This window comes from Bombyx mori, chromosome 1, assembly GCF_030269925.1.
Source record: "Bombyx mori chromosome 1, ASM3026992v2".
NCBI lineage: Eukaryota > Metazoa > Arthropoda > Insecta > Lepidoptera > Bombycidae > Bombyx > Bombyx mori.
In genome coordinates this window covers 15926937-15953870 of record NC_085107.1, presented here as the reverse complement: position 1 = coordinate 15953870, position 26934 = coordinate 15926937, and the positions used below count along the sequence as shown (strand labels likewise).

Here is a 26934-nt window from a genome sequence, read left to right as displayed (position 1 = left end):
AATTATAAATCCTAAAGTTAAGCTTATTATATTGTAAAGTACATAAATTTCTGAATTATGCGGCTTAGGTGTACCCACATGAACTAGAAGCGGTACCAGAATATGAAGAGTTCAAAGAATGGCTTCATTCGTTCGAACTATATCGAGGCAAGAAAACTGGGGACGACACTGAAGATGAAAGCAGAGTTGTAGGAGTGTTCAAGGTAATGAAAATTGAAATAGTTAAAATTAAGAATATTTAATTAAGCTTATTTTCAAACGAATGATCATCTAAAATTTTCAATTATTTAGGGCGCCCTCAAATTCTACAAATGGCCTCTGCCCAAAGGTATTGACGATCATACTGTAATGGGAATGGACCCTAATCATGGATTCTTCCAAGGAGTTCCCAACAACGATCCAATTCATGTGTTGATTCGAGTGTATATTGTCAAGGCTACCGACCTTCACCCAATGGATTTGAACGGAAAAGCCGATCCATACATTGTACTACACTTGGGCTCCAAGCGCATCAGTGACAAGGAACACTACGTTTCCAAACAACTGAATCCTGTATTCGGTAAATGCTTCGAAATAGAGGCAACGTTCCCTCAGGACTCTATGCTGACTATTCAAGTTCTCGATTGGGACTTGCTGGGGTCTGACGATCTTATTGGAGAAACTAAAATTGATCTCGAGAATCGTTTCTACAGCCGCCACCGAGCGACTTGTGGACTTCCCAAAAAATACGAAGAGTGAGTATTTCTTACACATTACTATGCAAAACATAGCATTTTAACCAATTACTAACAAACTAACTTAAATAGGCAAGGGTACAATCAATGGCGCGATGCTATGAAGCCCACCCAAATATTGGCCAAGCTGTGCAAAGACGGCAAATTAGATCCACCAATTTACGAACAGAGCCGTGTCAAAATTGGCAAAACTATTTTCAATATCCCGGTTGATGATCCAGAACTTTTCTCTAACCCCGACACCATAGAAGAACAAATGGCGCTAGTTGTCTTGCACCGCTGGCAAGAAGTTCCTCGAGTGGGTACAAAGCTAGTCACCGAACATGTTGAAACTAGACCTCTTTATAATCCCAGTAAACCAGGTAAAGTTACTATATACAACCCTTTAATGATATAATATTATATAATAAGACTACTATTATTAACAACGAGCACTAATAAACTTGGACTTTAGCCCTAAGTAATATATTGCAAAAATAAAATAAAAACTTTTACGGAAAGGTATTGAACAAGGCCGTCTGGAAATGTGGGTCGACATGTTCCCTAGAGATATGCCTATGCCAGGACCGCCACTTGATATTTCTCCGCGGAAACCAAAATCTTATGAAATGAGAGTTATAATCTGGAACACAGATGACGTTGTACTGGAGGATGATGCATTCTTCACCGGAGAAAAAATGTCCGACATCTACGTCAAAGGGTAGGAATATACTTTTTCTGTACTATTTTAGATTTACAAATGGCTTTTTTTTTTTCATTTCAACTATATTAATGACTACGATAGAACCCAAAATAGTTACCTAAATCTAAAAGTTATCTAAAAGATTACTTCGGGAGATTGAAGTCGATAACTACGATGGGATAACTACCGATATAAATAAATTTATATACACATATATTTATTAGACCCGGGCTCCAGGAGGATTAGTGTAGTTACAGCTGGTAAAAGGAGAAGTAAATTTTCAGGTGGGTTAAAGGACCAGATGACTGTCAAAGCACTGATATACATTACCGCTCGCTCACCGGCGAGGGCAACTTTAACTGGCGTTTTATATATCCGTTTGATTATCTGGAAGCGGAGGAACGTATAGTGATCACTCGCAAAGAGTCAGTATTCTCTTGGGATGAAACAGAATGCAAGATTCCAGCTCGTCTCGAGCTCCAAGTTTGGGACGCAGATCATTTCTCAGCAGACGATTTTCTGGGTAAAAAGCACGTTATTTTATTTTTATTTTCTTACATTCGCATGTTTTTGGGTATTCCATAATACGAGCACAAAGGATGAAAAAAAAATCGAAAGGCGTTAAAATCGACTAGATATTACTAATATACTACTATTACTATTATAACTACTTATGATATCGCTTAATGATCATACGAGATCACATAGTAAAACCTCTACAAACACATTATTGTAGATTTTACGAATACAAACTGCGATGATAAATTTTTCTTTTTTGTAACAGGTGCTATTACCCTTGATTTGAACCGCTTTCCTCGTGGCGCTAAATCATCGAAGCTCTGCACTTTGGATATGCTACGAAACGACGGCTCAGTACCAATGGTAAACATCTTTAAGCAGAAGCGCGTTAAAGGCTGGTGGCCTTTCTACATAAAACGTGACACAGAAGAAATGGAACTCACTGGAAAAGTCGAAGCCGAAATTCATCTTTTGACTCGCGAGGAAGCTGATAAAGTTCCCGCTGGACTCGGTCGCGGTGAACCTGACCCCTTAGAAAAGCCTAAGTAAGTACAAACTTTTTTTTTAGGATTGAAGGATTACTGTTGGCCCGGAGGCCTTTCCAGTTTCACCAGTACAGTTGGGCGAGCAAAGGCTCCGCCAGGAGGGGTGGGATTTGTTAACAGCTGCCCGAGCGCCTCCGAAGGAGACCTAATAAGAGCAGCTGCTTCGCGAATAAATCTAAAGTATAAACTGCAACAAATAAAGAATATACTATCACTGTAAACGCAAACGTCTGATTTATCTATTATTATGTATACTTAAATGAACCGTTCGTGTATCCAATAGTATTGTAAGCGAATTACATGTTTACAACTCATTAAATCAGCTCCTATCGTATCGTTTTGATGAACGACTCTCACCATGCGAGACGCGATCGTTGTAAATAGAAGTTAAACATCGTTTTAACATCACTGTCTTTCCACAGCCGCCCGGATGCTTCATTCATGTGGTTCTTGAACCCACTGAAATCGATCCGTTACATCGTCTGGCACAATTACAAATGGACTATCTTGAAGGCTGCTATCATCATCGCCATGGCTGTCATGATTCTACTACTCGTTTACGCAGTCCCAGGCTACACTGTTAAAAGGCTTTTGGGTGCTTAAATGATTTTCAATTGAATCAATACCTCGATTCATGCAGAGGCACATTTCGGATTCGTAGTCAACCTTTATTTATAAAAAATGTGTTTTAACCAACAATAGTCTTGTTATAAATAACCATTAGTAAAATTACAAGATTGACGCATTGACGGGATATTATGAAAGCATTCTCTCATAATTATATTCATAGTACAAGCATTAATGTACGCACTGTTTGACTATAATATAAAGAGGTTTTCGAGGGTTTAAAAAAACCCCTATATAATAACAGCTACACTGTTGTTAGACGTAGATGACATGTACGAGTATATCTGAAATGATTCTTACACTATCAACAATTATTAGTGTTGCAAAAAATATAAATAGCTTCAAATCACATTTAATATTACAAAATTTCATTTAATGTTTCTTCAATGTACTTTCTGTTTGACTTGCAACGCTGCGATATGTTACAATACAAGTCTTAGTGTAGTGAAAACCTACACTATCTTGTTTTGCTTGACTTTTGGGAAACTGGCTTCCAAATCTGTATACATATGTACAATCAGTTTATAGCATCACATAAAGATCGTCACATCGTTTTAAAAATTAAAGAAAATTAACGGGAACCGCCTCTTTCAAATAGTCGGAGATACATTCAAGATCAGATTATCAAGTGTAATACAAATAAGCTGTTCTTGTAAGCTAAATTACTCTTAAAATGGCCACGCCGGTCACGCAGCTATTAGGCAGTGACTTGCCTATGCCTCTAGTATTGCAGATGTCTATGAGCAACATTAACCAATTTCTATCAGGTGCCATGCTCGACAGCCTGAGGAGGCAATAAATAATACATCGTTTAACCATTGTATGTACACACTTTGTACGACTAGCTGGATATATATGTATAAAGTCAAGATACTTTTAACAATTATGTTAATAAATGATTCTCTTTTCGTAAACGTAGGAGTTGTCAGTATTCGTTACAAAAAATTATTAACTGCTTTTAACCAATGGTATATTTAATCTATCACGACATAAGAGTTTCGTAGATACGGTTCGTTAGTTGAAGCCAACACCGAATGACGAAAACTTACAAGAAACACCCTAAAGGATGTAATTACCTTTATGTTTAGATTGTGCTTCTTGTTACGGTGGCTGCCCTTTCAACGGGAATTTTGAGCCTCTAAGCGTATGTTGTTATCATAGACGCTTTTGGTGTATTTAGGAAAAAGACATAGTTATATAGGTGTTCAATAAGAACAATATATTAATTCTTTAATATATGAATATTATATTATATACTTATACCTATATATGTTGTAATTTAAGTTAATTTACTTACATATCTAGTCTGACATCATATTTTCTTAATGAATCTAATCGAGTAGACAGTCTAGCAAAAAAAAAAGTAACCAAATATATACTATACCTAAAGGCAATCATTATTTTTGCTGTGACAATCAGAATCACAATCACTTTATGGTTCGTGTATCTCACAAGAATAATCCAACTGCTCTACGGTATTTAAATAAGATATAACAACTTCACTTTTAGCTTTAGTATTAATATTTATTAAACTTTTATAAATATTAATAATAAACTTCTTGGAACCAATGCTGACTCATCGACAGGTTCGAAAATCATTTGTGTATTTTTTAATACAGTCTTGATCCTTCCTCTACAGGCTACAAGTGGCAGGTCTGGTCACGATTATTTACAAGTTGAAATTATGAACTCGTCAGTATCTATCTTGATCCTACTTTTCAATTACCTATCCAATCATACCTTTGTATAAATAAATAAAGAACTGTTATTCTTAATTATTATAATAATATATGATATAATTAACAATTAACCATATTATATCTGCATACAATATAATAACGTTTGATATGCGGTGAGTGCTGAAGGTTTCGATTTGATCTACAAGGCGCAAACAGTAGGATATTTTCAGACATTTTCATAGCGGCATCTTTGAAGGTAGACCATACCATTTTAATTACCATCAAGACTCCTCTTTCTATATACTTGTTCGTAATACTACAATATAAACGGGCTCTTCTGTTGTATGTAAGAATTGCTTGATAATTGTTTAACCATTAGGTACATATACCCGAATCAAATCATACATTCTTTAATAATGCTTAAAAATTACTGTCAATAATTTTTCAATCAACGTAATGTAATTTATATTAAACTTTTTTAACCAACGTTTGATTGATATGATTAATTAATCAATTTCAAGAATATAATTTACATACAAACTTTTTCACTCGGAGCGTTCAGAAATATTTTTTCGTGTTTTGTTTCTAAGGTTTCTGAATTTAATGAAGTTTATTTAGTCCGTCTGTCTGGCATAAATTGAACTATCGTTCTTGGGAACCTCCGTTATTTGGAAATAGTTCTTAACGTCTATATCCACTTGAGCAGCATCTACTTGAAGCTCATTAAGACTGCTCACATCCAGGCAGAGGGTCGAGACATGTTGCGATTTATAGTGATGCGACGCGATTAGGCTTACAGCAAAAGCGCGATAAGACCAGACGCGCGTAAAATAGCTGCTTCTTTAATAGTCATCAATTCTATTAACGGAATACACCAAAAAAAGGGAAATTATCGATGCAAGATAAAAGAGCTATATCGCAATAGATCGCGCTTTTATTGACTTAGCCGGAGTATCGTTATCAATTTTCATTGGGAGCTATGACCTTTTTTTTATTCCTTGATGGGTGGACGAGCTCACAGCCCATCCGGTGCTAAATGGTTACTGGAGCGAATAGACATTTACAACGTAAATGCGCCATGCTGAGATCCAAGGTCTCAGCATAGTTACAACAGCTGCCCCACCCTTCAAGCCGAAACGCATTACTGCTTCACGGCAGAAATAGGCGGGATTGTGGTACCGGTGCGGACTCACAAGAGGTTCTACCACCAGTAAAAACTTACCTGAGACGCCATGTCCATCTCCACTAAGCGCACGGCTCAGACTATGGTCCGTTTAAGCGAGGCTGCTTCTAGTGGATACTTAGTTTTAAAACCATTGAGTTCTTTAGAATCGTTTCAACCCTAGTATATATAATTCCTGTCCAGCTTTAAGCATATATACTGCATAGACAAATTCTCATCTTCTTTTTCAATACTTTATCTCCACGCTCACTTACTCAACAGTAAATTTGAATTCTGCTATCATTAGGAAACGTATTTATCGGTGTTAGTATTAAAAATATTATAACATAAAATTTATTATAATAACTTATAATTATTAATATATATTAAAATTATTCATAACCACACTTATTGTAGTAACATCGTAATCAGACGTTTATACTCTTAATCATACATATTATTAAAACTCGTAAATTTAGAATGAAATCGACACATTTAATGAAGTCGTAAGTTTTGACGTAGTATACATATATTTAAATTAAATGTCTCTATTTATCTAAGTTTCTAATAAGAAACACTTATTCTATTTCATATAAGCTAGTATAATTTGGTGTATGTGAGTGGTATGAAATCGTTCTTATTATTAAATTTATAACAACTTGATACAATAAAGAAATGAAACGCTCGGAGCTGATTTGCGTAGGCATATCAAAGCCGCTAGCCGAACTAACGGAAAATAACTGAACACTCACACCGAAAAACTTCCGAAATCTCTATCAGACCAACTGGGAATTTGGCTTGACTTAAGAAAAAAGAAGACTCCAAAAACGATTCATGCAAAATAAATAAATAAAAAACTTTTAGCTTTTTTCGTTTTTCAATGAAAATATTACCCAAATTACATAATAAACAAAATAATTATTTAGTTAAGCAAACGTTGATCATAAGTTTTCACATTTAATTTGAACGAATCATTCGTAAATATTGCACACAGTACCTAATAATACGGTTTAGAAAAACACGACTGACCGAGACGCGAATAGTAAAAGAAATCAAAGAACTCAAGTTCCGTGTAAAATTATGAAATACCTTCGAAAGAACAGCAAGGCAGTCTACAAAATCTTAAAAAATTTCCAAATAATGATATATTTTTTACAATGAGACGGTTTCATACCAAAGTAGCTAGTTTTGCATATCTAATAGTTTTATGAAAAATGCAATAGGCTTCGAATTAGATTGGGTGGATGCATTCACGTTTTATGATAACCACGGGCTCCGGGAAACTTTTGAAGTCGCGTGAGCGCATCCACTCAATAAGTTATGTATATAATAATATGCATTATCATGCTTAAAATTTTACAATTTTAATATACTCCAATAATTTTGTTCCATTATAATATAGCTTCATATTTAAAAATAACATTTTCTGATTTCGAAACAAATTGAGATGTTTACGTTCCTGGTTCTGTTAATCATTATCGGCCTACATTTAATCATACCATAACTTTAACATATGCCTATATTTATTTTGTTTTTAAAAAAAAAAACATTATTACAGTATGTCTCTATGGTATTTGTGTTGTTAAATCGCTTACCCAAATTGATAATTAATGTTAGTAATTGCTTTTCTGTTTTGTAATGTTCAAGAATATCTATGTATATCATTTTTAATCTTTAAGCATATTTAATCAATTTATATTAATTAATATTCAATAAAGTTTCAGTAGAACAGAATAAATAGCCTTTTATTTCAGTGGTTCATTTCCCTGTTCACTTTGATTTGAAATTTGATTTTTAAATTTCAAGAGGAAGAGCATTTTTTATGTTTAGTTTGTGCCGAAAAATGTCGAAATCTTTTGTTATTTAACACCCTCCGCATACAGTACGAAATGAAGCTAGGCTGAAATAAGCGATATAAAAATGTGCTTAAGGTACGAATTTACTATCCACAGAGAAATAGGGCAATACGAATGTAATACAACCCTCGTTTCTTCATAATAGATGGTTAGGTAAATGATAACTCGATCAGCTACATACTTAAAAATAGCGGTAATTCTTGTGGGGTACCAAATTAATTTTTATGATGCAACAGCCTTCACTTCCCCGCCTCGGTCATGGTTTTCTCAACCAGCGGTATGGAACGCACACAGGCTGCATGCATTGACGACTTTTTATTTAACAATAATAATTTTAAAATTATTAAGGATGCATCAGTCACAAGCTAGAATTTTGTGCAGTGTTAAGATACTGCTTAGCAGTAACCGGGAATCGAATCGATCGAACGAATCGATTCGTGTTGTAGTAGTCAATGTAACTGAGCAGTCGACCAAGATGATTAAAAGAGAAGAAATCAAAAATAAGATAGAAAATTGAGATCTAAATAATGTAGCATCGATGGTTGTGAAACAAAGTGTACTAGGCTGATCTATTGCACTGACCTAGACCATAGCCACAATATCGTCCTCAGCTATGGATAAGCTAAACTACTTTTGTATACGTATGAGTTTTTTTTCTCTCCTACCTATGCTGATAGCCTTGAGAGGCTATTTCAGCTTCTCCTTGTCGTGTAGGTGAGCTCACGGGGCTTTAACCGGTAGTGTTGCTAACACTGGCCCTAGCAAGAGCAGCGCTTTGCAGAATCTATCGCCGGATCAGAAACGCGACCCACTGAGAAGATCCGGCGAGAAACTGAGTGGGCTGGGCTACGTATAAGTAATGAGTAATGGTCGATGAGGATTAAGGTGAAAAAAAACAACAAATAAAGTGTAATAATGTTTTTGACTTAGATGCGTAATGGTTATTTATAAAACAGACTCAGGCCAATAATTATTTTTGCCTTCTCCTTCGCCTGAGTTGCTTAGGTTTGGGATCAGGCAAATGGGGTAGTCAGCATCGGCGCCGACGTTTCCTACGACAGCTTCGGCGACGTCGTATCTTGCGACGACGCCTGCGCCGACAACGACTCCGACGTCGACGTCTACATGTTCTTTTTCCGCATAATTCTTTAGCCAACCAATTCATATAATGAGACCCTTTTCTCTCTAAAAAACCGAGGGCCGTACCTTTCTCCAACATAGAACCAACTGATTGGTCGAGATCTTCGGAGGTACTGCCGTGCTTGAGCCGCAGATGATCCAAAATTTGTTTTATTGTTGCACCATTTCGTTTTTCCTGTAAGTATTGGATTACCAATCTGCCGTCTGGATATTCGGGTTCGGTTTCAATGATTTCAGTCATTCTACTTGCAAAATTTCTAATTAATTTAGTTTAAAAAAAATTAAATATGTACGCCTGATCGTTTTTTTAAATGGTTTGACAATGACAGAACACTATTGTCAAAATTTCTTCATCTTACTAATATAAAAGATAAGGTTCCTTTACAATCAATAAGTATTAGATTCAATCTTCATAAGTTTAGGCCAGTGTTTAGCAGTGACCAATAATACATGCTTCTCTAGTATCATCATCATCATCTTAGGCCTTACAGCCCAGGGTGGGCCTTAGCCTGGTCCAGTATGTCTCTCCAGACTGCTCTGTTCAGGGCTTTCTCCTTCCAGTTCTTGACGCCGATATTTTTGAGGTCGCGCTCCACGCCATCCAACCATCGAAGTTTGGGTCTGCCACGACTTCTGCGGCCCTCTGGTTTGCCATAGAGCAATTGTCTGGGCATTCTGGTAATCTCCATTCGAACCACATGTCCTGCCCATCGTAGGCGTTCAATCTTTATAGTTGTTATGATGTTAGGATCTTTGTAAACATCATACAACTCGTGGTTATAGCGCGTCCTCCATATCTCGTTTTCCCGCACAGCACCGAATTTCCGTCTTCGAATCTTACGCTCGAACACAAGTAGACGGTTCTCATCTTTTTTGCTGAGTACCCATGTCTCTGAGCCATAAATAAGAATGGGTCTCAGTAGGGTCTTGTATAAACTTGTATAACTTGCTTCTCTAGTATGGCCTGATTTAATACAATAGTAAGTAGGTACTTATACTTCAAAAAAACAAGTCATAAGTACTCTGTTACCTTTTATATGAGCAAGAAAAATTTATACAGCACACCGTCTGTCTATCTTTTCGACAACCATCCTTGTAAATAAATATTATGTTCGATGGCTCATTTGTGCGCTGAAAGATGCTGATACAATTGTCTATACTCAACAGCAGAGTTGTACAAGAGTTGTAGCAGCACCATGCACTATCTTAAGTAAGTATATGGAATGTAACACCGCTTTGGCGAGGCTGCGCTGCGTTGTCGGTCGTCTAGGCGAATCCTTGATATCTCAGAACACAAATTTGATATATTTAATTGCGATAGTTAAGAACGAAAGAATATGATGGGATAATTTTATCTAAAAGGAATGTTTTCTGTTTACCTAACCGTAATTGTCATATATATCTAAGGTAATTGAAACTACAATTCAAATAGTTTCTTTCGTGAAGCTGGCCGATATTAAATAGCTTACGTAACCTGTCAACGTCTAAAATTACCATTTTAACTGTCTCACTTATTGGTTTTCATGTTTTTTTTTTTGTAATCCAACATTTGATAAATATATAAAATGTTATTGCATCTCACTTAAATTTACATAAAATGTCAAACATGAAGGAGCAAGAACAGAACACGGCGAAACTGGTCATGAACGCATTCTACAGCGTTGACGGTAAGAATGGCGTGACGGCGGCGGATATAACGAAATATTTACAGGAAAAATTTGGAGACGTATGGAAAGTAAGCGCTTTAGTTGGAAAAGCCGAGGAAACTTTGAAGAGGAGTGCACAGCTTGGCTTCTTGGACAAACGCGGAGAGCGGTATATTTCTAAAATAGCCCGTGGTATATGCGGGATGCGCAGACGTCGGTGTAAGCGAAAACGACACGGCAGACGTAGGCGCCGTCGTTGTGGCTGCAGTCGAAAACGTCGAAGGCGCCGTAGGTCATGCGGGTGTAGGTAGATTAAATCTCCATGTTTCGTTTTCAAAATTATAGTACATGTTTGTCTTGAACTATACTTTTATTTATTACTAGCTGTACCCGTCCGCTTCGCTGGGCATTTAAAATTAACGTTATTATTTCTCAACCCTACAAAGATTCTAATCATTAACGCCCCCGCAACTTGTGTAGGGAGTCCAACACTCATATAAATATTAGCCTATCTATTAAGTAGGTACATGTATTTTCTACATGGATACAAAATTTCAAGTCAATCGGATGCATGGTTCAGTAGTTAAGCATCCGTAAAAACCATTGTAGATTTATATATTAGTATAGATACGATTTGAAGGTACTCGAATTTTCGTCTTTCCGCATAGCGTTCATTAACCACCAGCCTTTGGTGTAACTAATATAAACCATCATAGTTGACGAGGTCTTCGTCCCATTTAAATAAAATGGCGAATGATACATAAAAAAGTTTTTATCGATCAGACCGAATATCGACTTTTGAAATAAAACAAAATTGTGGATCATTTATTTTATTTGACATCTAAAATTATCGTTTTTAAAACACAGATATATCGAAACATTAAACATACATTCACAGGATTACATACTTACATCAATGCATTTACTGTTTTTCAAAATCACCGGTAAAAGTTTAGGTAACCGGTAAAACTTTGTAATTCGAAAAATTCAATTTTTACCCATAACGTTAATAGTTGTAGTACAAAGTTACACTAAACTGACATTAATAATATAGTACCACTTTTGAAGTGAACGTAGACAATAATTTTATTAAAGTAGCGATACCTAAATAATAATTACAGTAAAAGTATTGAATACAGATTCTTTTTAGTCAATGAAGTACTTTCATTATGGACAGGCCTCGTTTGCAATAATGTATAAAACCAAGTCACCAACTTCATGATACAAATACATGAATTTAATTCAATTCGCAAAATTTTATCTTTCAAAAATGTTTCACAAAGTTACAAGACATCAAAATTAGAATTGAAAAAAAAAAACGAATTGTATGTAGCGCGAATTACACGGCTTTTCTTTTTAAAGCACAATTAAAATACCACACTTTGCTTTGTCTTCGAATAAAAAAACATTTCAGAATTCAATTCCTACACTCGCACGATTTCATTTGTACGGAAAACACGCAGTTTCACAATGAATAATACAAACGAATCACGAGACATTAACCACGTCACAAACTATTCGATTACACGACGGAAACACCAAATTAAAACTCAATATTATTGAAAACGTAATACACATCAAACGATAATAGAACAAATACATTAAATATTACAAATATATAAATTTAATATATAACAAGGATCGACTTAAAAACAAATGTCTGCTCTCATATCGGACAAATTCAATTAGCGTCACAGCGCACGGTGATGAAGGGTCAAATATATATATTTTTTATCACGTTCATTATGTAAATGCTTTTAAATACTGAAATCATTCGTTTGAATTTGCAATGAAATACCAATTAAAACGTTACCGATAAATTCATCACTGGTCGTTGTTTCTTGTTTTCGTAGAATGTATTTGTGACCGCATTCAATTAAATTAATATTGAAATAAAACTACAATGGGGTTGTTGATAATTTTTTGATGAGACTGTTGTCAGCAGAGCTTCCGGAAAATAAAGACTGATGGAATTGTTTTTTGATTCCTTAAAACTAATTAATATTTATAGTGATCTTAATGTAAGGAGGCACGCTAAGCTCGCGAGACATAATTTCAAATGTGAACAATTGCAACAACGGTTCTTGGATAGTAAGTGATTATGGTAAAATTTTGATTATCGGGCTAACTCTATTTATTAATATAAGTCGGGTCCCGTGATTTAGTCTGCTCAATTACAACAATTTTTTTTTTAATTCAGTACTTTGAAGTTATGAAAAGCCGAAGTTGCATTCGTCGAAGTGCGTCTGCCAGTGGTCGTGTTGCTTAGGATATTGACTCCAGAGTTTTGTACGGTTTACATGGCTGACTCACAAAATGCAACGATAACAATTTAAGGTCTCGCTAAACAAATGAATATTGTTTGGTCTATCTTATTAAAAGCTACTAGGGCCCCCGTGCAATAATTAATTCCGTGCTATAATTAAAATTGATCTCGAAAAAATATCAAATTGTAATTTACATTTCTTCTGCACCGAACCGACTCGTAACGTAATGAATTTTAGATGAAGCGATGACCTTAACGATCGATGTAAACAAAACACAATTTTGTCTCTTTCTCATTAATGAAGACCCCAAGCAATTAGGTAGATTAATAAAAAAAATTGAAGTGTTTTCGATTTAAGATTAACATGTTTTATGAATTACTTTAGATTTTTCAAAATTGTATTTATAATATTATTATAATTAATATTAAAAATTTAAAAATATTAATAAAAAATTCAATATACATTGCGAAATATCATATTGTATTGTCGGAAGATTTAGATTATTATCAATCATCATAAACTCAGTTGAAGATATCACATGCTAACATATAATTATTGACATTATCATCGACAATATCACCGCGCGTTCGATCGACGAAGACATAATATACTTTAAACGATACAAAAAAGAATTGCAGAACAGTGGCCATTTACATAATAGAAAATTTCAAAGAAGCATGCCCAACAACGAAATTAATAAGAATTAAATCCACGTTGTATAGACCGTCTCTGTTGGTGAATGAAGGTGAAACGATTATTGGTGGCGAGCAAGGTTACTAGAAAAAATAATCGACAAATAAAATCATTGAATCAAAAAACGCTACCTACCTAATAATATCTAGACAAACACTACATTGTCATTTATATTAAAATTTTATAAATCTTACAGCTAAACATCGAAAACTATCCAATAATCAAACGGACATTTAAATATAATTAGGAAGAATCTTTTGCGAAATTAAAACGATTATTCGATCAGTGTTTTTGGGATACATCAATGAATGACGTCATACGTCAGTAATTCTTAATTGGCACGTCGTTTGTGTATTCTGTCGCAGAATCAAAGCAGTTATAGCATGATGTCACTAAATAGCGTAGTTGCATAGATCAATCTTCTCTATTTCATGTAATATCATTACGTATTGAATTTCATTGGATACATTCGGTGATATTGCGTAAACGTAATGTTTTTGATACATAATTGAACGTGATCAATTCTCAATTTCATTGAATGTATGTCCAGGGAAGTTACAATAACTTAAAAATGTTATTTATATGTGTAGTTACTGATGTCGTATGAAATGGAGGCGTTTGACAAGCACCCGTAATGCAATTGTAATATTAATTTTGGATTGTGTTACGGTTTCGAAATTAACCCTGCGACATTACCTAGTATGACGTCAGCGGACATTAAATTTACAAGCAATTTTAAATATTAAGAACAGTTTTATATACGTTCCAAATTATATATATTTATTTTTTAAATTCTCTTTGAAATGTTTCGTGAAATATCCAATTTTGATGTTGAAGACGAACCTGCGTGAAGAAATAAATTGTTCAGTTCTAAAACCCTACTATATATTTTTTTCCCCTACGAGTCTTAAATTACTTACTTACTTAGTTTAAAAAAAAAACACAAAATTTCAAATCGTTTTATATCCTAAGTTTTATTATTAAAAATATTAGTAAAATCGAAATGACTTGAAATTACTGACACCTCGACCCTTTGACGTCATCAAAGGGAGGCCTTTGTTCTAATTGATCGCTATTTACAAAGACACACACAAATAGAAGACATTTAAAATATCTTTCGAGTATTTTTCCAGTAACCCTTGATTTTGTTTAATTAAAAAGGACGTTATTCAAATTAAAAAAAAATATATTAAAACACACGCGTTTATGATCAATACAAATCCACATTAAGCAAATGTAAAGATATGTTAATAAATATTAATCATTAAACGACATTTATTCGCAAAATATTTATGGCCTAGCCAATTAGAGTGGCCGCATGCCGGCATTTCTGAATCGGTGTACTGATCACCGTAATTTAATGAAAAAGTTAAGAATAATGAATAGTTATAATATTATTTATTTAGTTTCACGACTTATTTAAAATAATGACCTACCGTGAATTATCGCCCGTTCCTTACTATGTATTTTAAGAGTTGTATAAAAGAGTTTATATACAGAATCTAAAGTGCCACGTTACAAAGAACTACATATATTCAAATTTAGGCCAAATCCAAATGTGCGTGGTTGTTGCCAGACATCTGCTAACTGTTCGTTTGGCACTTATAATCAGGCCTTCCTGTTGATAAGATACCATGAAACCAGGTAGGTCGCACATGAGTAAAAACTTTTCGCAACAATATCCTATATATGTATATATATTATATTAATAATTACGACTGTCGTTGAAACAGCGTGAGCAAAATAAAATGACCACATTACGTCTGTAGACTATAACGTTATGAATAAATATAATTATATATCTTATATAAAAGAATTAAATACGAACATTTATGGATTACATAAATTGCACATTTCTTTACAACTAACATTCTCGAGTACAAGATCGCCGTTAGCACAATAATTAATAAAAAAAAAAAAAAACGTAATTACTTCGAATATAATATTTCATTTACATTAATAATTGTACGAAAGATAAGATTACAGGGGGATGCGCTAAAACATCCGCGTTTAATTATAGCATTGTATGACTAGAAATATGGAATCTACTGTCTTGTCGGAACTGCGGTTTAGCTTAATCAATTTCAATTTGTGGCTCGAATATCGCAACACATTAAAATAAATCATTCATTTGTGTTGAAGTCAAAAACGCAATAAACGTTTTACGGATACATCTAATTGTAACTAAACACATATAATATGCGCCCTAGGCGCCGGGCCGGCATACACAGAGGTACAATTACGCGGAAAAAAATCTTAAACTACTGATCGTTATCACCATTGAAGGTTCCAATAATACAACCCATTTAAACCCATCTATGCTCTTAGCTATCGTTGGAAACATTAGAACATGTATACTAAACACACAAACATACTTTCTGTTACTTTCATAGTTAAATTGACGCGTCTTTACTATCCAAGGTTAATTGCATTTAACATGGCTTATAATAATGACTTTTTGAGTTATACTATTGTTTAAAATTTATAGATATACCGATTTATCGGATTCGATAGATCCGCTGACCCAACTAGATTTATGGTTAAATAGTAAAACAGAGTAAGTATTAGGGTCAACTTATACTAGCGCTGTCGAAGTGCATGGAAGCATCTATCCAAAACTGGACATAGCAAATTCAACCTTAACTCCACTGCGTAACGCACACATTACTTCGGAGATTTTAAAAAGACGCGCGCATTCGTGCGGTTTCGCTTTAGTTGTAAAGAATTTGACCCTTCGATTTTGCGCTAGTATAAATTGACCCTTAACTGTCTCTTCCTCTAAATATCGGAGTTACATTCGTTTGTTCTAACTAAATGAGCGCCACCTGTCGTGCGTTTTCGGTACTACGTCAGAAAGGCTCGCAAGTTCTAGCGCTTATGTGATTCTTATGATTAAGATCTCTTTTTTTAGAAATGAGAGGGTATTCGTGAGTACGATGCGGTTTACGTATCCGCGACCGCTTTGATGACGTCAGAACATGCACACACACAAGAACGTAGTTTGTACTTACTTAAATGTTGAGCGATCAAATATTTTGTACAGAACCTCTTCAGGGCACTCCGTAGATGATTTAAAATTATAACACGTACTTATTAAACATATTTGGTTGGTTCGCGTTCCCGAAACATGGTCGCGTATCGTTTAGGGATCAGTATCGTGAGCCCACCAATGGTTCGGTGAGATCATCCTGATTATGAATCGATTCGAAGACATGTTTTTTTTTATACAGTACGAGTACAATTGAGATATCGATCTCTTGTCTTAAGATCGGCGGCGGCATTAACGTTGTTGTGACTATGGATTTCGGAAAAACACAGAGCACCCTAAAGATGACGCTGCATCCCTTTACAATTGCTCTAGGATTGAATACATTCAATTCATTGTACTGCACGTTCCGTGTTGAGTTTCCAGGAAGAACGTTTAAAATCTTTTTTTATAAAAAACAAATCTCGTATTCGGAAGACGGTTGGCTCCGATATAAAATTCGCTGATGTAGACGTAGGCAAGACGGATATTAATTCCTAAGATAGTTTCAACGACGCGACTCCTAACACCGATGGGTTACGGATTACGTATGGTAAAGATGCGGGTTCAGGTTTCTGGGTGCGATTCACACGGTGTCTATGTCGCCGACGTTGATGCGATCCTCGGAGGCGGTCACCGAGAAGCCCAGGATGCGCGCGTCGACCTTCAACATTTTGTTCTTCTTGGCCTTCTTCCCTTTGCCCTTGACTTCCTGGTAGTCGGAGCCGGAGTTGGTGCGCGGATTGATCGCGATCGCGGGCGAACAAAGATCATCCGAAGGCGTCACCATTCCGACGCGCAGCAACTTGGACCTGTTTTATTTCAATGTATAATTTAGTTTATAGTCAAATCACAATCACGAGAAACTATAGTTATAACGCTATTATAATTGAATATGCAATTTCGAAAAGGGCACATGTCGCATATTTTGTCAAATACGTTTTTTTCATATACTTGTAGTTTTGAAGCTTACCTACACCTTTTTTATAATAATTCCAGTAATTTTCAATTGCTAATTAACACTAAAATATATCTCAAAAGTTAATATTTTAAAATTTACACTGCTTTAGAAAATAATCAGTTTTTTTTTCATTTCCTGAACATTTTACATTTTCAGAGATGTGCCCTTTTCGAAATTGCATATTCAATTCTAGGGTGAAGGAATGGCTTTAACATAATGAACAACATTAAACTCATATGCTTCAAATAATATCAATGAACACCAAGTGGAATATGAATTCTTCAAGAATTGTATTAAACGATTGTTTTTTTAGGTAATTTAATATTCATTAGCAACTGTTAACTGCTTTTGCTTTACATTGTTGGTTACACACTTACTAGAGAAGAAGAGAACTTAGTAGAGAAATATTTTTTACTTGCATAAATTAATTCGACAGTATAATTATGTACCTTAAAATTATTATTTATGTAATACCCCCGTCGTACGGGAGGGAGTCAACTGACCTTCTCTCCAAGAACTGACGAGAGAAATCGTTCAAATCCTTCGATTCTCCCAAATAGCACTTCACGTAGTCCTTGACCTCGTACGGTGATTCGATGTCCTTCAAAAAGCCAACGAAAGTCGGCACTGTAATATAAAAACAATTAATTATATAAGATGATTGATAATTCACATTTACATTTGCAAATGCAATGAATGATTTATAATATTTTCATAAACGTTATAATGAAGGCAGTTATACTCATATCTTGTTTAATTATAGATTTAAAAACTATATGTAATACTGATAGGACATTATTCTCGATGTAATCTATATATTAATACGTGAAGCAAAAACTTTGTACCCCTTTTTACGGAAATTGCGCGGACGGAGGAGTATGAAATTTCCCACACATATAAAGAATATAAGGAAGGAGTGCAGAATGTTAATATTTTTTTAATTTATGCTCAAAAAATACATTAAATCAATAAATAAAAACATTACACACACTACCATGTATTTCACACACGCATGCATACTATGTGTTTATTGTCAAACTTTTCTTATTGCTTATAGTCTGTGGTCAAATTGAGAATAGACTAAATATTGTTCGTCTTTATTAAATTGTCTAAAGTGTACTCTTATAGTGTTCTCGATTATAGTCTTTGACAATTGAATCATAATAGTTAAAAATGTATAATTTCAAATAATTATAGTCGAATTTCGACTACTGGGTGACCACTAATAATCCATAAATAAATGTGAAAAACAATTAGAATGTTTGCGTGAACGACGGTGGTGAATTCTGAGTAAGCTTGTAGGCAGCGGCTTAGCTCTGCCCCTGGCATTGCCGAAGTCCATGGGCGACGGTAACCACTCACCATCAGGTGGGCCGTAAGCTCGTCTGCCTACAAGCGCAATAAAAAAAAGGGTGCGTGTACTTATGTACGCGCGTAAGAAGTTACACTTTATTTTTATTAAATTTATTTCTTTTTTTTTTAATATTAAATAACTAATAACAAATATTTAACGTTAATAATTTAATAATATTTAGTATGAATTATATTAAATAATAATTTTGTCATTTATATTACTAAAAATTAATGCTAATAACACTTTTTTTACGAGTGTACATGCGCGAATGTTCACCTGCGGCTATATTCAGACTCGCCAAGTTACGTCGGTCGTATTGTAATGAGCGATTTAGTGGGCAACTTCAATCTGTTAATTTTGTGTCACGGTGCACGCGCATCGTAAAATTTCGCTCTCATCAATTTTTCATAACGCGCCTAATGAAGTATAACTTCAAAAAATCTAACTCCAAACAAAACGCTTGTTAATTAACAATCAGACGCACCATCAACTTTAGAGCTCCACGAGGACAAAGCGCTGGTGCACCAGTTCTCGAATTCGACAGCGGGCGAGATCTCTTTCTTCACTAGCGGCACGAAGGTTAGCTTCTTCTTGTTCTTGTTGGTTTCGGCTGGCTTCGGTGACGACTCGACCGCCTGAGGCTTCTCGACCTTCGTTGGTTGGCTAGTTTGTGGTGTATCCCAAAATCCACCTAGTAATATATCTACATTATTATGGTAAGCAAATGTTTCTTTGCTAGAATGAAATTATGTTATTAATCATTGTTTTTTTTTTCTCGGTCAAAAATTAACTATCAAATGATGTGGGTAATGTGGAAATGATCACGGAACGTTGCGGTGGCAAGATTAGCAATGGATCGTAACAGAGCCATCTAGTGACAATAATGTGTGAGTGCGTGTTTTTAAGTCATTACAGAATATTCGTGATCGATCCGTAAATTATTAACTAGCATTGGAACATTTTTTGTTTAAATTTAAATTAAAAATTAAATTTAATTATGATTTTCTAATACAGTTTGTCACAAGTGATATACACTATTTAAATACAATTTAAAAAAGTGGTAGATAATTATTTTATTGGTCTTTAATTAAGCGTTGCACGTCTGAACGGAATAGAAAAAGTATTTTAATCATTCCTATGACGTTTTTAATTTCGATAGTTACTTTATAAAGTTTTAATGAAAACGTTTTATTTTTTCGGAAAAGATTTTTAAACTACCCTGTAACCGCACATGTTTACTTACATTTTCCTCTGTCGACTAAACTAATACAGAAAAACTTCATAGGCCACAGCATACATAGTACATTAACAACGTTGAAAGCAACGAAAACATAATTTACGAAACTTTGTCATATTATCAATCTATCAACGACGAAAAACCATAGATTTATATACGTATATATATATTTCATTCACATATGCATGTCGCATAAACACTATAGTTATTTAGACTACATCTGAACATGTAAATATTATGTATATGTATGAAGCAAAAATGATTACGGCATTCCCGTACTGGCAACATAAGTTGATAGAAATAGCCACATGTACAATTATACGGGCAAAAATACTAAAAACGATGATGCAATTAAATTATACGTACAATGTGGCTGATTTTTTTTTTCCTTCATATATTTACTGTATCTATACACTAATACGTGAAGCAAAAACTTTGTACCCCTTTTTACGAAAATGGCGGGGACGGAGGAGTATGACATTTCCCATACTTATAAAGAATATAGAGGAGTGCTGAATGCTAATATTTTTTTAAAATTATGCATTAAAATATATAAAATCAATAAAAAAAAAAGATTACACACTACGACACACTACTACTAAACTATGTACTTGACACACACACGCATGCATAGTATTTATTTATTGTCAAACTTTTCTTATTGCTTATAGTCTGTGGTCAAATTGAGAATAGAGTAAATATGTCTGTCTTAATTAATATTTGTCTAAAGTGTAGTCTTAGCGTAATTTGTGATTATAGAGGTATAATAGTCTTTAACAATAGAATCATAATAGTGTACAAATTGATAATTTCAATTAATTATAGTCGAATTTCGACTACCGGGAGACCACTAGTATATTTCAATATACGTTTGACAGAATTTCTATACGGTATTACATTGTAAGATTGAAACAAGCTATTACTCTACAAGGCACAACATACAACACTATGTTCCTTCGAAACGCCCTTCAAACATGCACTGTTAAATACCGTCCGTACAAAGTATTACTTATTATCGTATTACGATGCATATAACACGCCATTAACTGCCAAATGCAGTGTTTAATGGTAAATTGTAAACGCGCCCGCGCTAATAAGTACGAAATTTATGTACATTCGACGCTTGAACGGCAAACGTGACTAAGCGACAATGCGTGAACTTTACAGTAGACTAATTTAAAGTAAAAATACCTAAAAAGAAAAATCTATTTTAACGAATCTAGCTGTAGGATTGAAATGATTTTAATAGACCTAGAAATATATTTTTTTGCGCATCGAATATGGTTATTGCCTATCATTTATGTACAAAGCAGTTATTGTCGCTTAGTCACGTTCGCCTTTCAAGCGTCGATATGTATGACATATGAGCCCGAATGTGACGAAGCCGGATCGTAAATGAGAGATGTTTCATTCGAATTGTGATTGAAATGATTATCGAAATTGTAATGATCAATTACGTTTCTCACGACCCTTCGAATTATATAATACATAAAAGTCTATATTTTTATTGGTTTTGGATGAGCAGTTTGGGACGAGGCAAGGGTCCAGTGGTCTTGAGACATGAGGTCAAAATCTAAAGTTGTTTGTATCAGCTACGACACCCTTCGACCGAACCCATTGTTCACAGAAACAGACAGACTGGTGGTACTCACCAGGGCGGACCCTAGAGTGGCAGAAATCGCGATCAAACAAAAACCTAACAAAAATGTACATTTTTTGTGTTTATTACCACATCGATCTATTATATTTTGTATTATTAAATATGACATATTTATTAAGAGGCAAAACGATATTTGTTTCAATGATGTCGGCACAACCTTTAGAAGCATTATAATTTGCGTAACTACTTGTAGTAGGACGTCTTGTAAGTCCGCGCGGGTAGATACCACCACGCTGCCTATTTCTGCCGTGAAGCAGTAATGCGTTTCGGTTTGAAGGGTGGAGTAACTATACTGAGATCTTAGAACTTATATCTCAAGGTGAGTGGCGCATTTACATTGTAGATGTCCATGGGCTCCAGTAACCACTTAACACCAGTCGGGCTGTGAGCTCGTGTACCAATCTAAGCAATAAAAAAAAGACCGTTTGCTCGAATTCTAATCTTATTCGTTTCCAAATGAAAGAAAATCTTTTAATAAGAAACATTTCGATTAAATTACCATTTGCAGAGTTGTTCCACGGCGCGTGATTGGGCTGTGGTTGGTTAGATATCAGTGGCTCCTCCATGATAGAAGCAGCAACTGCGGCCAGGGTCGCCGCCTGCTTCTTTGCCTCTGCCTATTCATATCGTTATCAGTCATTTTTAATTGCATTAGCGCTATGAGGAATCACGTATATATGTTACGCTAACCTGTATCTCGGCTAAAGTCTGGCTGGGAGTTCCAATGGGAAGAGTAGTTTTCTTCTTACCCCATCCTCCTAGACCGGCCTGCATTTCCTTTGAATACCACGAAAAATCTATTACAACTGATCGATAAGTTAATGTTCGAAAGAACTTAAGATAAATTAAATCATTATTAATTTATTTCGAATTCGTCGTGGCCTAAATAATTGCGCCAGGTTTATCCGTATTGAGCGATGCAACAGTGGCGAATCACATCGTAATAAGTTAAACCCGTTGCACAGAAGTTAAGTGCCCTGTAAACGATCAAATTGTTTGTCAAATTTTACGTGTTTGTACGTATTATTTGTCAGTATGCAGTTTTGTTTGACGCGTTTGTCAAGCAATATACGTGTTTAATGGAAATCTTGATTGACGGCGTATTTAACAAACGAATCGCATCGTAATAAGTCAAACCCGTTGCACAGAAGTTAAGCGCCCTGTAAACGATCAAATTGTTTGTCAAATTTTACATGTTTGTCAAATTATTTGACAGTATGCAGCTTTGTTTGACGCGTTTATCAATAATATCATAAATATACGTGTTTGATAGAAATCTTATTTTGACGGCGTGTTTGACAAACAAGTTCTAAAGTGTATAAAGGTGGTTTGTCAAAAAACATCTCAGTCGTTTCTGGACACGACGTCTCGGTACGAGGCTTACATCTTGTTGGCGAGGAGAAAACCGAATCTACGGGAAAATAAAATTGTTTGATCTTTGGTTTGATCGTTTAAGCTATTGTTTGATGAAAACGTAACAAATGTTTTGGTTTGCCAAACAAATTTATCAATTGATCGTTTACAGGGCGCTTTAGTTGTATGTATTTAATTTACCGTGTTCTGTTTATTTAAACTATTGCCATCGTTATAGGGCGTTTACTTTACCTGATCGCGGGCCATAGCGACGGCCTGCTGTTGAGCGATGATGTGCATCATCTGCTGCTGCTCTTTCATTTGTTCGAGCTTCTTCTCGCGCTCGAGGCGTTGGATCTCGGCGAGGTTGAGCCCGTCCTTGTTGGGCGCGTGCAGAGTGTGATTCGCGACCGACCACGGCGCCTTCTTCGCCACCGACTCGACCGTAGACGGTTTCGGTGGTGGCTGTTGAACGTCCTGGAATCACAGCGGCACTCGTCACAGTATAACCACAAGACGTACACACAGCGGACGACCACACACCGATCGGAAGCGTTAAAACATTAGCCACGTCACATTCGTGTTCATTTAAATTTAGAACCGATTCACATTTACAGGCCGTTATTAACTTACCTTGTTTTGTTTTTTTTTTATCTGAAATACAATTGAACTTATTTTCTATGATTATCAAGCGGGTCGTTATTTATTCGATGATTTGGATGTTAAATATATTAAGGATTTAAGTTTAAACTAGCATAAAATATATGTTTTATGTGAAGTGATTAATATGTGTATTGGTTTCGCGTCATTCATTTGTATATAAGTACTTACGCTTCTGAAAACTACGTAAATAAAAATATTAATGTCAATTTAGGGCTCAATAGCGGTTGAACTATTAAACTACATTCCGTCAGCACTTGCTATTCAAGAAAATCCATGCCCTCGCCTATTTATAAACGTGTTATTTACAAACTATGTAACGCAAATATCATTGAAATATACATTTGACTATACTAATTTGATTCTATCGTAAAGCTATTTATTGATCAAGATGCTTTTAATTTATGTGTGATAGCATTGTCCAACAAAGGCGTAACAAAAACCCAGCGTCTCTAAGAATAAAAATACATTGCCCATTGATTTTGAACAGGGTTAAAATAAAAATTGTGAATTTAATAAATATATGTGCGGTGAACGGAAACTCTTTATTGTCTATGATGCAAGCCTCAGACAGACATACTTGTTGCTTTTTAATCGCCTCGGACTGTTTCTTTTTTTTCTCTTCATCTGCTGCCAATTTCTCCTCTTCCTTCCTGTAATATATAATCCATAAAAACGGGCGCCCACACAGCTGCTAGCTCTCATAAAGATTTCGCGTATTGTAATCGTGTCAGGACACAAACAAGTGGTCTCGAACTTGCCTTTTACGTTCCGCTTCCTCAACTGCTCTCGCCTCTATCGCTTTACGCTTGACATCCTTATTATTACCCTTTTCCGAACCTTTCACAATCGTGAAACCCTCCTTAATCCATTCCTAGAAGATAAATAAAACAATGCTATGAATATCGACACATACATATATGCTACACCATAATTGGCAAATAGTTTTAGTTAGGTACAAGTCAAATACCTTTTTTTCTTTCTCGATATCCTTTTTATTGACCTTCTCTTCTTTTTTACTTTTCGTAGGCGAAGGTTCCGAAGATCTTTTCTGCAGAAACATGTGGTTTAAATGTATTAATTTTGTTTCTACGAATTCTATACGAGTTATTGAATTTATTTTATTCAAGTAATTATTGAAACATAAAATTAAAGATCGATCAAACGAAAGCGAATGTGAATTTCAATAATAGTTTATTATAATTATGTTGATAATAACAACAACTACAAAAAAAAAGAAAAAGAAGAATGAAACAAGCAAGACATCAATCTGTGATGTAATAATAATTAGGATGTCGGTTAGTTACCTGCACGTTCCATCTGTACTGTTGATTGTGGTTAGTAATCCATTTCACTAATGTTAGTAACGGAATGAAACAAACACCGGTGCGAGGGCACACAAAACATATGCAGGAAACCAAATAATACGCGGTTTTTCATTGATCTAATTTAAAAAGAAGTGCGCAATAAACAATAAGCGAGAAAGCCCTCGAGTTGAAAATGTGGTGTCGAAAAACGCAATCCCTTCACCGGAAGTAAAGCCCCATAATACAAAACATTTTTAATGAAGACTATTATAATACAGTAGAAAAAAAAAAACACCTCCACCTTAGTTAAGCTACATTGTGTGCTGATACGAAAACTGCGACAACGATGCGTTTCAGAAAACGTACCATTGCGTTTGAATGATGGTTAACGTGTCGTATGAAGTTAGTTATTCAAAGAGCTACTAACCTCTAATTTAACATCGTCATCTTTAACTTTAAGATCAGAATCATCTTTCTTATCGTCTTTCGACTTCTTCGTCTTGTTCTTAGCATTGTTCTCTTGTTTTTTAACGTTCTTCTCGTTTTCATTTCGAGATTTAGCCTTTGGTTCGGGATTTTTCTGCTGTTGCTGTTTCGTTACGAGCGTCTCGACCGCCTCCGGTTTCGGCGGCTTTTCCGTTTTTGGCTGTTGAAAGCGCAACATCTTTTTCTGATAATGTATTGTATACACAAATCCAAAGTCTCGTAAAAAGAGTTAATTTGAATTCGTACATAACATTAACGTTATTCGCACAGTTACGTAGTACGAATGCTAAGAATTTATCTTCGAATATTTCATTTAGCAAAACAAGAATATGAACCCCGAGTACTTCTGTTATGTACTCAAAACAATTACCTGTTCAACAGCTACGCTCGATTCGCTAACCGTAGGCTTGGGAGTAGCGATAAGCGATTCCTTCTGCATGAGTTTCTGAAGTTCCTCCAAGGTGGGAGTTGCGCTCGTTGTTTGAGTGAAATCGCTTTTGTTAGACGTCGAAGTAGTAGCCTGGTCGCTCAAGAATGGCACCTGTGTTGAAGAAATATTCTGCGACGCCCTCAGCTGTGCAAGAATCTGATCCTCGGTCTTCATTTCTTTGGCAATTTCCTCCGGGAGCAAGGCGTGAGGAGTGATCGCAGACGGCTGCAAGTTGCGTATCTTTTGTTTATATTTATTACGCGGTGCTCGTTCCTTCATAATGAAGAAGTTTTTCTGTCTGTTAGCGAAGTCGACACGACGGCTTACGGATCACATGATGGTAAGTGGTCACCGAAGCCTATCGCCACAGGTTATGACAAAGCTAAATTTCATTCCAACAGTGAGTTTGCTCGTGAACTAAACGTAATGTACGTCTTTTTGTTTTTCGATGACATTTCAAAACAAATTTACGTCTAATGTTCAATTGAATCACAACTTGAGGTTTAACGAAACTCCAACAGTACATTCGCAAGTCCACGAGCGCACCATGTCCCCTATTAAACTAACTCTAAATTGTAAGACAAATGTTAATTAAAGTTATTCAAACTATAGCTGAAGATAAAACTTGTAAGTAAACTATTCTCAAAAATTATCCCTAAAATTCTGAAATAGCATAGCTAATTATATACTATAGCTCCGTATCAGACAAAATTATCTCGTTCATTATTTCCGTCATTCAAATTATGTACACTTCTTAAATATGTATACATATTTTATTTGTTTATAAGTATTTTCTATTTAATAACAAAAGGAAACAAATACATCTTAACGTTAATTATAATCAATACCTATTTTTCGAATCAGTAGAAGTCATCAGTAAGGTTTTATTACTATTCTAATGCTATTGAAAT

The 26934-nt window shown here is 35.1% G+C and overlaps 2 protein-coding genes across 24 annotated transcripts in view; one reads left to right on the top strand and one right to left on the bottom strand.

The window, feature by feature from the left end:
- The window catches only part of LOC101743144 (otoferlin), a 33436-nt gene extending 25750 nt beyond the window's left edge, over positions 1–7686 (top strand). For all 4 annotated transcript variants that reach the window (XM_062670290.1, XM_062670287.1, XM_062670288.1 and 1 more), the window contains 7 exons: positions 69–203; positions 292–734; positions 807–1096; positions 1236–1434; positions 1701–1939; positions 2201–2480; positions 2903–7686. In XM_062670290.1, coding sequence (XP_062526274.1) covers positions 69–203; positions 292–734; positions 807–1096; positions 1236–1434; positions 1701–1939; positions 2201–2480; positions 2903–3083 — 1767 coding nt within the window. In that variant the 3' untranslated portion in view covers positions 3084–7686. The remainder of the gene's footprint in view (positions 1–68; positions 204–291; positions 735–806; positions 1097–1235; positions 1435–1700; positions 1940–2200; positions 2481–2902) is intronic.
- Positions 7687–11404: 3718 nt separating this feature from the next.
- The window catches only part of LOC101743001 (GRB10-interacting GYF protein 2), a 53716-nt gene continuing 38186 nt past the window's right edge, over positions 11405–26934 (bottom strand). For 15 of the 20 annotated variants that reach the window (XM_062670293.1, XM_062670309.1, XM_062670318.1 and 12 more), the window contains 11 exons: positions 25964–26248; positions 25535–25753; positions 24771–24851; positions 24558–24674; positions 24381–24449; positions 23393–23617; positions 22478–22564; positions 22287–22404; positions 19375–19593; positions 18040–18163; positions 11405–17387 (listed from right to left, as the gene is read on the bottom strand). In XM_062670293.1, the coding sequence (XP_062526277.1) occupies positions 17162–17387; positions 18040–18163; positions 19375–19593; positions 22287–22404; positions 22478–22564; positions 23393–23617; positions 24381–24449; positions 24558–24674; positions 24771–24851; positions 25535–25753; positions 25964–26248 (1770 nt within the window). In that variant the 3' untranslated portion in view covers positions 11405–17161. The remainder of the gene's footprint in view (positions 17388–18039; positions 18164–19374; positions 19594–22286; positions 22405–22477; positions 22565–23392; positions 23618–24380; positions 24450–24557; positions 24675–24770; positions 24852–25534; positions 25754–25963; positions 26249–26934) is intronic. The other 5 variants (XM_038013609.2, XM_038013616.2, XM_062670346.1 and 2 more) reach the window with 3 other exon arrangements.